Consider the following 12,851-nt stretch of genomic DNA (forward strand, 5'->3'; position numbering starts at 1 on the left):
CGAATCACATTCGCAAGTGTGACCCCGGGCCAAATTCATTATTGCATGTGTGCCTGTTTAATCCAGGTTTTTGAAGTTTTAGCCTTTTTTTTTCCATTTGCGCCAAATTGTTCTTTCAGTTTGCACCTTTATTTTAAGTCTACTTTGTGTTTTGCTTTTTTTCTTATCACCAAGGTAAAAGACATATGTAGCATGTTTTATTTTGCGCAAAATTCATGAACCATACGGTCCATTTTGAAATATCCGGCAAAAAACGACAACAAATATCACACAAGACAAAAAAAAGTGACTTAGAAACACGCAAATTTTCAATTGGGCCCTAATTATAAGCCCACTGTGTATTATCAAGTGGGAAGCATGAAAACTGAATTTTGCTTTTCTTTGTAGCTAGATCCCCAGAAAAAGGTAATAAAAAAAATCAGAAAAATATAATTTCTGGAACGGTACTTTTCTGATGATACATTCTCTTTATGAGCTTTTATAAATACTTAGTGTTCACAATGCTGCTATAGTATTGCATCAGTAAATGTGTGGATGATATCTTTCAGAGATCAAACAACCATGTAAACAGCTTGCGTGCTGAATTATTCAGACAGATTCCCTTGAAGATTTTTCCTATATAGGGGTGTGATTTATCACTTTTTATTCACTGTTCATTTATACTCTTCTCTATACTATACTCCTTGTTTATGAACCTGTGACTTCATACAGAGCTATACAGACATAGCATCACGAAATCAAAGCACACTGTTCTGAAGTAACTTTAAAGATCCTAGAGAGCACGTTGAGCATTGATATGGAAAAAAATCCTTGCAATATCTCCTGCCTCCCATACAGTAAAGATCACATAGCCTGTTCCCTTGTATCTCGTACCTGTGACCCTCCGGTCAGCTGCTGCAGACCCGGAAACTGCCCTGGATTGGTACCTGGTGATTACCTGCGGCCAAGCCTATCCTCACCATCAGAGGCCCTAGTGAATACCATGTAGTCACTTAGCTACCCCCTCCAGGGTAAGCCTGGTTATTGACGCAGTGGGTCCACACTCGTGTTACAATATATATACTATCCTTAAGGTCCTCAAACATCTCAAAACAATTTGGGGCATGGTTGCTGATTTGATCATATTTAAAATTAAAGGAAAATGTGGCACAAAGATTACTCAGACTTTGAACAATTTTGCCTGTGGCTTTAAGGATCAGCAGAATAATCTAGAGAGGTAGATAAGTCAGCATCAGTATATAAAATAATTATTTTTATTTTCTTTTTGGTGAAAGGTCAAAGTGCTGAAGTAGGAGTATCTCTCACACGTTTCAGGCTGGTATAGATCTTTGTCATGACTTAATCTTAAATGAAGGGTTCACTCACACTGGCGTATAAAAAAAAAATACCGCTCCCATTCTCATCCAGACAAGTTGAACGAGAGGAATCCATATGGTTTACATTTTGTCAAGTGAGTGTGCAATTATTTTCTCGGCTTGGATCCGTATGACATATGCATACAATCCGTATGCAATTGTTTTTTAACATCCTCTTTTACATACTATAATAATATAATGTAAACATAAAGATAGTTGATAAAAATAAAGCAATCATATATAAATATATTCAAAATAGAATAGATAAATAATAGATACGTAGAATAGATAAATAGATGTCAAGCAGATATAATTTCATAACCCCCCTACATAGTTTAAAATTGCACCCTTTAGAGCCTTTCATGTGGAGTTCATTCTAGACTTGGAGCATCTAATGTGATATTCAACTTCTGAGGCAGCTGTAGGCTTGTATTTTTAGGCTGGGAAGTGCCAATTACCAGGAACTTTCCCAGCCTGATCATATCAGCTCACAGCTGTCTGCTTTACCTTTGCTGGATTCATAAAATAAGAGGAACCCCACAATTTTACTTATTTGGTTACACAAGCATAAAACTCTGTAGAATAAACTCCACGTGAAAGGTACTAAAGGGTGCAATTTTAAAATATGTAGGGGGTTATGAAATTATATATCTGCAGGATATCTATTATTACCTATTATATATCTAATATATTTCTAGAATCTATATCTTTATATAGGTTTTTTTTCTTGGTTGCCAGGAGGGTCCTGTGAACTTCCTTTGCTTGGTTAATGCAATTTCCTGGTTCCTTTTGAGATGTGTGTGTAAAATACAGATGCCATACGGATGGCCTGTGTGCCGTATATTGCGATTTATGCGTCCATATGCAGGATGCTGTAGTTTTTTTTTTGTTTTTTTTTCCCCCACATCGAACACAGGTGAGGGAAAAAAATAGATTTGCAATGCCTCATTGAATAACATTGGTTCATGTGCAATGCAATTTTTTTTTTATCAGATTGCACTCGCCCAATTTATATGCAAGTGTGAATGAGCCCTAAGGGCCATACCAGCCTGAAAGACTTGTTTACTAATCTGGAGTTGCTGTCCATCATCTTATCACAGGGTGAGCTGACACTTGCTGCTTTGATCAGTAGACTAATATTCCACAGCCATTTATCAGGTAGCTATTCCACACATCCGTTGGGTTGTGCTCGTCACGAGTGCATTTCCCATATAATTCTCAGCGCTACGTAGTGTGCTATATTGTATTGTGCCAAGGAGAATAACTCTTGCTGCTCTCACTATAATAAGCTGGGGAGATTTGTCTAAATGAAGTCATAATAAGTCGGCTTCCTGATTAGGATCGTAATGGAGCAGAAACATGTACACTGATGACGGGCATATTACTGGATGCTCTGGCATTTGTTAGTGGGGATGTAAAATGCTCTGCAGGTCTTCAGGAAGGGAGCCAATGACTTCATCAATATGACGTTTCAGTCTGTTCAGTGAAGCAGGGCTGATGGGAAGGTGCTGTCGGTGAGCCCGAACCTGGAAAGCAAGACCATGAACACAAGTCAGAGTTAGTGAAAGGTTGAAACTTGACCTCTCCTAGGCTCATCATACACCAAGAATAATACTTAAATCTCCACTGTGATCTAAAAATACTTTATGCATACAAATTCTTACTTTTATTTAGTATTATTCTAATTAACATATTCTATTCATGTTATTTGCAAGTCATTAAGGACAAGTCATTGTGATACAACTAATAATTTGGACATCAATATGACTCCCTATTAGTGGGTGGAAGAACATTCCCAAATAGCCTCATAAAGGTCCCAGGAATAAATTTTCTGGAAGGCAATATGCACACTGTCAGGATTCTGCTGATTGCTGGAGAAATTAGGTGACTGCTCCATAAGAGATTTGTATAATTGAGCTCATATGTCGACTAGCTTCTCTCAGTGGCATTATTTGTCTGAGACTGGATAAAGTGTAAATAATAGCTACGAGCTATTTGATTCACGAGTCCCTGGTCAGGTGTCCAGTCTAGTCTTCTAGGCAGCCTGTTTTCACTTGTACACCCTGCATCCTCAACCCAGTGCCTTGGGAGTCTCTGGCATTGTTTTCTTGGCCCATGACTTCATGGGGTCCAGTAAGTGGGAGAGGTAAAGACAAACTGCTATGGGGGACTAGACTTTACACCTAACCAAAAAACAAATCAAATTGCTAATCTGTAATAACTAAACTTTTACATTTTCATTTTTAACATGTAATGATGCCACGAGTTACTCGTTGATCAGTGGGGTTCTGGGTCCAAGACTGGGCAGGAGTGCTTAGTTGATTAAGCAAAACTGATTAGCTCCCGTGAACGCACTCAAATTGGTGTAGGGGCTCAGTAGAAAGTCTATGGGTCCATACACAATGCTTGTGCAGTCTTTTACGCAATCGTTAGTCTTTGCTTTTGGACCCCAAACAATCTCTAGCACGTTTAACCCCTTAACGACCGCGATACGCCTTTTAACGGCGGTCATTAAGGGTACTTATTCCGGAACACCGCTTTTTAATGGCACTGAGGAATAAGAGAATAGCGACGGCAATTCCTGCGGGTGTCAGCTATACACGACAACTGACACCATTCGGTATCGGACCCGACCGATTGTGCGTCTGATCGGGGCCGATTAAACCCTTAAATAAGGCTGTAAATCGTGACAGTGGTATTTAAATTGTTACAAGGGGGTCAAAAGACCCCCTTAGTAACCATCAGACCCCCGCGATGAGACTCGCGGGTTCCGATGGTTACCATGGTACCCTCAGGCAGGGCTGGATTGACCATTGGGCACTTCTGGCGAATGCCAGAAGGGCTGGTGCCTGTAGTGGGCTGCTCGATCCGCTTCCAGGGCACTGCACGCAAATGCAGGGTTCCCCTCCTGCAATGATGGGATGAGACGTTGCATGGCACTTCTGACCCACCCACAGGCAGCTCCGTTCTCAGGCTGCAATTGGCTACTCTGTGCACAGGACCTGTGATGAGGTCACAGGAGGGGAGGAGTCAGGGGTCACATGATCAGGAGTCTCCGTATTTGTATGCAGGGCCCGGCCGCTATGGGGCCCCTGAGAAGGCGGTGGGGGGCCCCGGTGCTCACAGCCAACTATGACATCGCTGTGCTATTCTGTGCGCACAAGACCTGTGATGAGGTCACAGGAGGGGCGGAGTCAGGGGTCACATGATCACTAGCCTCATTGGCTGAAGGACTCTGCTGTGCTGATTGTCATGGTGCTGGAAGAGAAGTTTCTGTGTGGGGTCAGGAGGGGTTTACAGGGTGGATGTAGCAGAGCCGCGTGTGTGAGGTGTGCGGAGCGGAGCCGCGTGTGTATGAGGTATGCAGAGCGGTGTGTGTACGGAGTGGAGCCATATGTGTACGGGATGTACGGAGCGGGGCCAAGTGTGTACGAGGCATACAAAGCGGGCTTTTCCCATGGACACAGGAGTACACGGCGGAGCCCCGAGGATTTTAAAACTTGCACATGACGTTCCACCGGAAGTGATGTGCTGGAAGCTGACCGGAAATTAGATAATTTCAGGAGGAGATTGGGACGGAACTAGGAATGTTCAGATCCATCACCATGTTCTCCGACAGTGCAGACAGCAGGATCGCCTTGGAATCGGGGATGCCGGCCATGTGAGCGGATCATGATATGTCCTGCACCGGGAGGCTCAGGTGGGCACTACAATGGGAGGAGCCGGTGTCATGATCCAGGACGGGGTTTCGCTTTTGGCCCGTCCTGGTCAGACTGGGGTTAATTGTTCTGCCTCTCTCTGGCAGAGGACGGCTATTTAATGCTCACTAGACCTAGGTCCGGTGTCAGTTATACTCCTGCCCTCGGCTGAGTTAGTTGACCTCTTGTATACGTGTGCCTGATAACTTGTTGCTTGTTTGGTTGTGATCCGGTTCTGTCCCTATTACGAGTTCTGCCTGCCCCTCTTGTACCGCACCGCTCTCTTGTGTATGACCTTTGGCTTTGTCTGACCTCCCGTCTGTTTATCTCTCCTGTACCTCGTTTGCCCGTACTGTGTATGACCTCCGTTTTGCACGACTCTGAGTTTGATATCTTCTCTGAAAGTAGGATGCTAAGCCCCGCCCCCTGGCAGTCACATGACCGTAGGTCCTGTGCCAGCCTGCTAACCTTCAGCGTTCAGGTCCTGTGCATCTGTACTTTCTGGCTGTTCCTGTCCCCAGGGGTCCCTACAGTGCGGGTGAGTCCCTGCTCAGCGGAGGCTGTACGCTGGCGCTGTCAGGATCCTGATAACCGGGCTGCTATAGTATCTTTATAGAATCTTTCTTTATTTCTTTCTCTGTTTCTTTCTCATTCTCTGTTCTGTCTTTCCCTCATTTTCTTTTTCTCTCTCTCTCTGTTCTGTCTTTCTCTCTCTAATCTTTTTTTCTTTCTCTGTTCTCTTTCTTTCTCTCTGTTCTTTCTCTGTCTCTCTCTGTTCTTTCTTTCCCCTCTTTCTTTCTCTCTCCTTTCTTTTTCTGTTTTCTCTCTTCCTTAGTACCAGACAGTGTGCCCACAGTACCAGCAAATGTGCCCATAATGCCAGCCACTGTGCCCTCAGTGTGAAGGGTTAAACTAAAATCAAAGCTAAAGGCTTCATTTTTTTGTGCTTGTGACTCCATCTTGAGTAAAGTTCATGCCTGTAGTAAAACCAGACTGTTCCAGCCTGCATAAGATATGAGACCCGGGGGTGTATTATTGTGTAAGACTCTGATGAATATGCTATTGTACTCCTCTCTATGCTACATAGATATGGACATATATGTAATTTCCAGCTTTTCTGTATTTTCATAGGTCAAGTGCTGTATGCTAATACTATAAAAGTGGTGACATAATAAACGGGGTTAGCAATCTGCCTTGATCCTCCCATACAGAGATACGTCTCCGTCTGGTCATTTTCAGTTGCTGGCAACACCCTGTGGATTAATTTGGAGATCACTTGGTCAGTCAACCGTGAAGAGTCACAGATCCTCCCTCAACAGCGTGGGGCCCCCAAATAGGGATGCCTCTGTCCCCGGAGGACAACAAGATAAAGGACCCTCGGACCGGACACAGGCGCTGGAAAATTGGGACTGATCATCCCCCACGAGAACCATGGTAAGTTGGCAGTTATACTGTTCAGACTGACCGTTTTGGTGTGGTTTTCCTGTGTTTGTTGCTGCAAAGAGGATCTGAGGTTTGTCCCCGATGGTGGAGTGATTCTTGGGTGGAATTATATAGAGGTGCAGTCCCGTTGGGGGCCTAGTGTTCGAAACGTACCTCATAAGGGATGGACACCCCAGATTGACCAGTGATTGTCACTCTCTTTATAGTTAAAATATCCTGAAATCCTGATCACTCTTAGAATCAGGTGTGGTGATGTGATCGAAGATTGGGTAGGCTACGTAACTCAGGAATATATATATATAACCAGAGGTGTCCGGTGGAATAGTCTAAGACACCCTCCCTCCTTTCACTGACTACCGTATTGGAATTTTAGGTCATCCCAGTGGGGGATAGACCCGGTGGAACAGACTGTACGGCCGCTCCAGTACTGTGCACAACTGAAGTAAGGATATTTGGCTCTAAAGGAGAGAATCATGTTTCCATGGAAGAAAAAGAGTTTGGATTTGTGTGATGGATCGGATACTGTTAGTCTTATGATTCAAAGACGAGGAAAGAAATCTGTCAGGAATGCAGGAAAAATATTTTCGATTATGGGATTCCCTAAGGGCGGGAGGCTACAGCCTACGCTATGGGATGAAGATATTAAAAAGAGCAAAGGGAGGTTGACTGATGATGGATTGCTTAAAGACGCTGAAAAATTCCGTGGCTTGGCACATGAATTGTGTGATGAAGATTATGTGGAAGTAGAAGAGGAAGTGAATTCTGATTTTCTGTTATTGCTATGTTGAAAAAGGCAAATTGTCTACTACTGTGACAAGGACTGGATGTTTCGTGGTGCAAGAAGGAACTGAGAAAGTGACTGAGAGTAATGTGCCAGAAAGACAAACAACTAAAAATGATGATCTGGAACAAGGGTTCTCCCTGCTAGATGATAAGGTCCCTCCCCAGGAAATCAAGCCTCTCCTCATGACTGTAAGCTCTGTGCCCCTCAACCCCAGGGCACCAATATATCCTGGGCTGCCAAAACCCAGTGCGCCGCCACCCTATGATCCTGCCGGGTGGATTTGTGACGTATGAGGAGTTACTAATCCTCAGGGAGAGGTCTGTTGCAATTGTGGAGCAAGGAGACCTGGAGTAGTGGTCCCAACCTTTCCCTTGCTAAACGCTGACGGCACCTATTATCAGCCAACGCCAGCACCAGTCCCTGCTATGTCTAGTATTGCTAGTGGCTATGAGTATCCACCCCACCCTACTTTAGTCACCCTGTCAGAGACAGGATACACAGAGGAGATAGAAGATTTCCAGGAAATGTATTCCAATGTTATTCCTGGACCAGTCATGATGTTGTCTTTAGGATAGGGCCAGGGGATCTCACGAAGCAGCAAGTTGGGGCCATAGTAAATGCTGCGAATAATCAAGTCCGCCATGCTGGAGGACTGGCCGCAACAATTTCACAGAAAGGCGGACCCATGATACAGGAAGAATCTAATTCATATATACAAACGTATGGCCAGGTAGAAACAGGACAGGTCGCATCCAGAGCAGGACAGCTGCCGTGTCAATATGTAATACATGTAGTGGGACCACAATATGATCCTACCAACATTCCTAGGTCCCAACAATTGCTTACTGAGGCTGTCCAGAACGCAATGCTGTATGCCTCCTCTGTCCCTCCCAGTACGATGCCTCAACGTACAGTGGCCATACCATTAATCTCTGCCGCTATCTTTCAATATTCTAGGAAGGATGCCGCCATGGTCACAGTATCAGCAATAGAGCGGTGCATACAGGAAAACCCCACAAAATTGGAGGAGGTCCGATTTGTCCTCGACAGCCGCCTAATGGCCCATCAGGCAATACAATCTCTAACTGTAACAGAGCCTCGTGCCCCTTCTACCGCCACCTCCTCCCGCCCCGAGTCAGTAATATCTGAATTTGAAGAGGATGTGGCAACTACTCCTGACAGGCCAAAGCATACCCCCTTTACCCCATCCCAAATAGACACCCTTTGCAATCAATTACCCGATCTAGAGACTTCCCCCATGGCCTTCTACAGACAAATGGCAGTGAATTGAGAGATTTATTCCACTCCCCGAAGAGATCTATTACACATACTTCGAGTAAAAGCTGGGGAAGGGTATTTTCCAATTATTGAGGGTGGCATAATGTATAATGTGAACTTGGATGGGGGAACCCATGAGAGTGGTGTCGATTTCTGCAATGCTTTAAAGGTTTGGGCACAAGGTAGACTAGCGGATCAAGCTACCTCTCTCACAGATGTCACACAGGATAAGGGGAGACTGCCGAGAAGTTCTTTGGGCGTCTTATGGTGGTATTTAAAGATCTGGGATTCTCATTGTATAATAAAGCCCATACACACCTTTTTGTGGCAGCTTTGATGTCCGGCCTTAAACCCGAATTGAAAGAGGCAATAATGTCAGTTAGACCTGACATCGAGAACTTCTCTCCGGACGATGCATTAAAAGTAATAAAACGTTTTCAGAAGAATTTAGCCCACTCTGCATCAGCAGGAAAACCGAAAAGCAAACCAGCAGCTGCAGCAGTTCCAGCTCCTGCTCTAACCCCAGCCCCCACCCCAGCTGCAAGCACACAGCTCATTCCTTATCAGCGGCCCACATAGCAGACTCCAGCTTCCGCCCTCCAACCATACACAAACTCAGCCCTCCAATATCTTTTCCAATCCTATGATTGAGAACCTTACTTCCCAGATCCGCCGCGCCAATTCTCGTCTGCAATGCTGGCCTGTGGCCGACTCGGTCACTTCCAGAGAGATTGTCACCCCCCCGCTGATAGATGCTACCCTCACGTTCCCCCTTCCAATCGTAACCTAAATACTGGGAACCCTAGAGGATACCTCTGTTACGGACAGCCCCAAAATCCTGATAATTGTCCATACTGAAGGGGTGGCCAACCAGGGTCTGCCATCACAATGTCCTCCACCAAACCTGGGGCATGCTCATCTGTCACGCTCCCTGTAGGGGACACCCTTGTTAAGTTCATGGTAGACACTGGGGCGGCCAATTCTATAATCAAGTCATCAGATGTACCTACGGATACCCCTATTCAATTCTCAGATCAAGAGCTTGTTTTAATTGGAGTAGATGGCAGATCCAATAAACACACTCTTACAAAACCCTTCCCTGTGGGACCCTTCCCCGAAGTCACGGCTCAGTTCGTGATCTCTCCCACGTGTCCAGTAAATTTACTAGGGGCAGATTTATTATCACAGTTCTGCTCCAGAATACAATTCCAAGATGATGGCCAGATGGTTCTTACATTATATAACCCTTATGCAGATGAAGACAGTGAGGACATTTGTATTCTGCATGCCCTTCCCTCAGTTATGATGGCTCTAGTGGGCCCAGATCCACACCCAATATTGCCTGAGGATCAATGACTCACCCCATACCTCTCAGAGATACCATCTAAACTTTGGTCAAAAGGGGCAAATGATATAGGGAAAATGCCTGTAGAACCAGTAAAAGTGTTTCTCAAACCTGGTGCCCCTTTTCCCAAAGTCCGTCAATATCCTTTGAAACATGATCAGGAATGGGGCCTCCAGGAACAAATACAAACGTTACTTGATAATGGTGCTCTGGTACCCTGTGTTTCTCCATGTAATAAGCACTTGTTTCCCGTTAAGAAAAAGACCCCGCCTGGCCAGCCCACTGTGTACCGGCTGGTACAAGATCTACGGGCAGTTAATGCAGCTACTGTTCTGGAAACTCCAGTGGTGCCTAATCCACATACTCTTTTGTCCCAAATTCCCCAGGATGCTGCTTGGTTTACAGTCATCGACCTTGCCAATGCCTTCTTTAGCATTCCGTTACACCCAGATTGCCAGTTTCTGTTTGCATTCATTTATCAGGGACAACAGTTAACATGGACAGTTATGCCACAAGGGGCCCAAAACAGTCCCAACCAGTTTGCAAAAAATATGAGTGAGTGTCTTTTGCCCTGGTAGTTAGATCACCCCCAGGTCACGCTGCTTCAGTATGTGGATGATCTTTTGTTATGTGCATGAATGGAGCAGGAAGCCATTGCTGCCACTGTTAGTCTCAAGTATCTGGCAGATCTGAACTGTTGGGTTTCGGCCTCGAAGCTTCAGTTCTGCCTTGGTCAAGTGATATTCTAGGGTCACTGTCTCCTTCAGGTGTCAGACACCTCACAGAAGAAAGAAAAATAGCTGTCAGCTCCCTTTCCCAAAAGATGAAACTGAACTCCAGCATTTTCTTGGACTATGTACTTATTGTTGTCAGTGGATACCGGATGCATACCGCATAACGCAACCCCTTTACAATGCCTTGAAAGACAGTATAATGAACTATAAGGAAAGATCACCGGTTTGTATGGAAAGCCTTTATCGTGCCTTCTCTGAATTAAAGCGGCTTATTGCTTCTGTCCCTGCCTTGTGCATCCCGTACTATACTCGACCATTCCATTTGTATGTGTCTGAGAATGAGGGACATGCGGCAGGGGTACTTACACAATCACATGGCAATAGGCAACGGCCAGTGGGCTATTATTCGGCCCGCCTCGACCCTGTGGCCTGAGCATCACCAAGTTGCATGAGGCAGTTCACGCCACTCACTCGTTGCTTGACAAGACTGCAGACATAATTCTTGGACATGAAACGCACATTTTGTGCCCCGCATGAAATTGCAGCAATACTGACACTTCAGCAACCAAGAAATTTCACTGTGCAACGACATTTACGGCTGCAGTGTTCACTCCTTTTGCCTGTCAAGTTGCATTGCTGTACTACAATCAACCACGCTACTTTACTGCCGTTCCCCAAGAAAGATGGCAGTGATGAGGATTATCTTCAACATGATTGTTCCCAACTTCTGACTGAAGAAACAGCTACTCCACCAAATGTCAGTGAGAATCCACTTCCAAATCCCGATCTGGTGTTATACACGGATGGTTCAAGATATGCTGATGAGTCTGATAGATTCCACACGGGATATGCTGTTACCACAGAGGACAGTGTAGTGCACGCAGCTGCGCTACCGCCCTCAGTCAGCACAAGAAGCAGAACTTCAGGCTCTGTCAACTGCATGTATTTTAGCCAAGAACAGGCGGGCCAATATATACACGGACTCACGGTATGCATTTGGTATTGCTCACGATTTTGGGGCTCTATGGGCCAATCGAGGGTTTATTACTACTGCCGGAACTCCAGTGAAAAATGCTGAAGCTGTTAAAACCCTCATGGATTCGATCAGATTACCTACACAGGTCGCCATTATCAAAGTTAAGGCGCACGGTCCTAGCAATAGTCCACAGACTATTGGCAACGCATTTGCGGATATGCAAGCAAAAGCCGCTGCTCTTCTACCCATTGAACTAACCATACCAACTATGGTGACCACACGCTCTCAGCGTAAACAGTTGCAAGAGATGCTGACTACAAGAACCTGATGATCTACAACTGAGATTTTCTGTCGGACCCCGCAAGACCGCTTAATGACGATGCAGAGAATGTCTCCAAAGGAAGAGGTGAAGCAATGGAAGGCTGATTGGGCACGTATGGATAATGGTCTCTGGAAAAAGGACCAACTAGTGTGTCTCCCTAAGCGGATGTACCCTGCTATTGCCACATGGCACATGGGCCTACACATCGAGGAAAGAATCAGGCCCTCGCGCTGGTGCAAAAATTCTACTGGGCCCCGGGAATTTCCACAGTTTTGACAGCGCTTAACCATGCCTGTAATATGTCAGACCTGCAATCCCGGTCAACTTCAACATGTACCCCTGAAGCACCTTACTAAGCCCGACTATCCTTTCCAAAGGCTCCAGGTGGACCATATTACGTTACCTAAGTCTGGAAGGTATGAAGGTTGACATGTTCTCCAGTTGGCCGGAAGCATTCCCTGTTACCAACATTATTGCAAAAACCACAGCGAAGAAACTGGTGATGGAAGTCATATGCAGATATGGGGTTCCAGAAGTTGTTGAAAGTGATCAAGGTCCGGCCTTTTCTTCTCATGTGTACCAAGAAGTTCTGACAATGCTTGGATCCACTGTAGCCCTCCATACTCCGTACCATCCACAATCCAGTGGGAAAGTTGAGAGGTTGAACGGCACACTGAAGGGACAATTGACCAAAATGATGCAGGAGACTACGGCTCCATGGCCAGAGCTCCTACCCATTGTACTATACCACATTCATACTACTCCTATTGCAAAACATGGAATGTCCTCATATGAGAGTTTGGTGCCAGGCCCCCAGTTGCAAATATCCAGCCACAGCAGTTATCAGAAGAAACTGACCGTGCTGTTCAATATGTTATTCAGTTTACTAAAAATCTTGCTAACACCCATGCTCTAG

The 12,851-nt window shown here is 45.2% G+C and overlaps 1 protein-coding gene across 3 annotated transcripts in view; it reads right to left on the reverse strand.

The window, feature by feature from the left end:
- Positions 1-102: 102 nt before the first annotated feature.
- Positions 103-12,851, reverse strand: part of DENND6B (DENN domain containing 6B) — a 108,459-nt gene continuing 95,710 nt past the window's right edge. For 2 of the 3 annotated variants that reach the window (XM_073579261.1, XM_073579258.1), the window contains one exon: positions 103-2,881. In XM_073579261.1, the coding sequence (XP_073435362.1) occupies positions 2,759-2,881 (123 nt within the window). In that variant the 3' untranslated portion in view covers positions 103-2,758. The remainder of the gene's footprint in view (positions 2,882-12,851) is intronic. The other variant, XM_073579259.1, reaches the window with a different exon arrangement.

Source organism: Dendrobates tinctorius, unplaced genomic scaffold (genome assembly GCF_039654945.1).
Source record: "Dendrobates tinctorius isolate UK_male_01 unplaced genomic scaffold, ASM3965494v1 ptg000062l, whole genome shotgun sequence".
Classification (NCBI taxonomy): domain Eukaryota; kingdom Metazoa; phylum Chordata; class Amphibia; order Anura; family Dendrobatidae; genus Dendrobates; species Dendrobates tinctorius.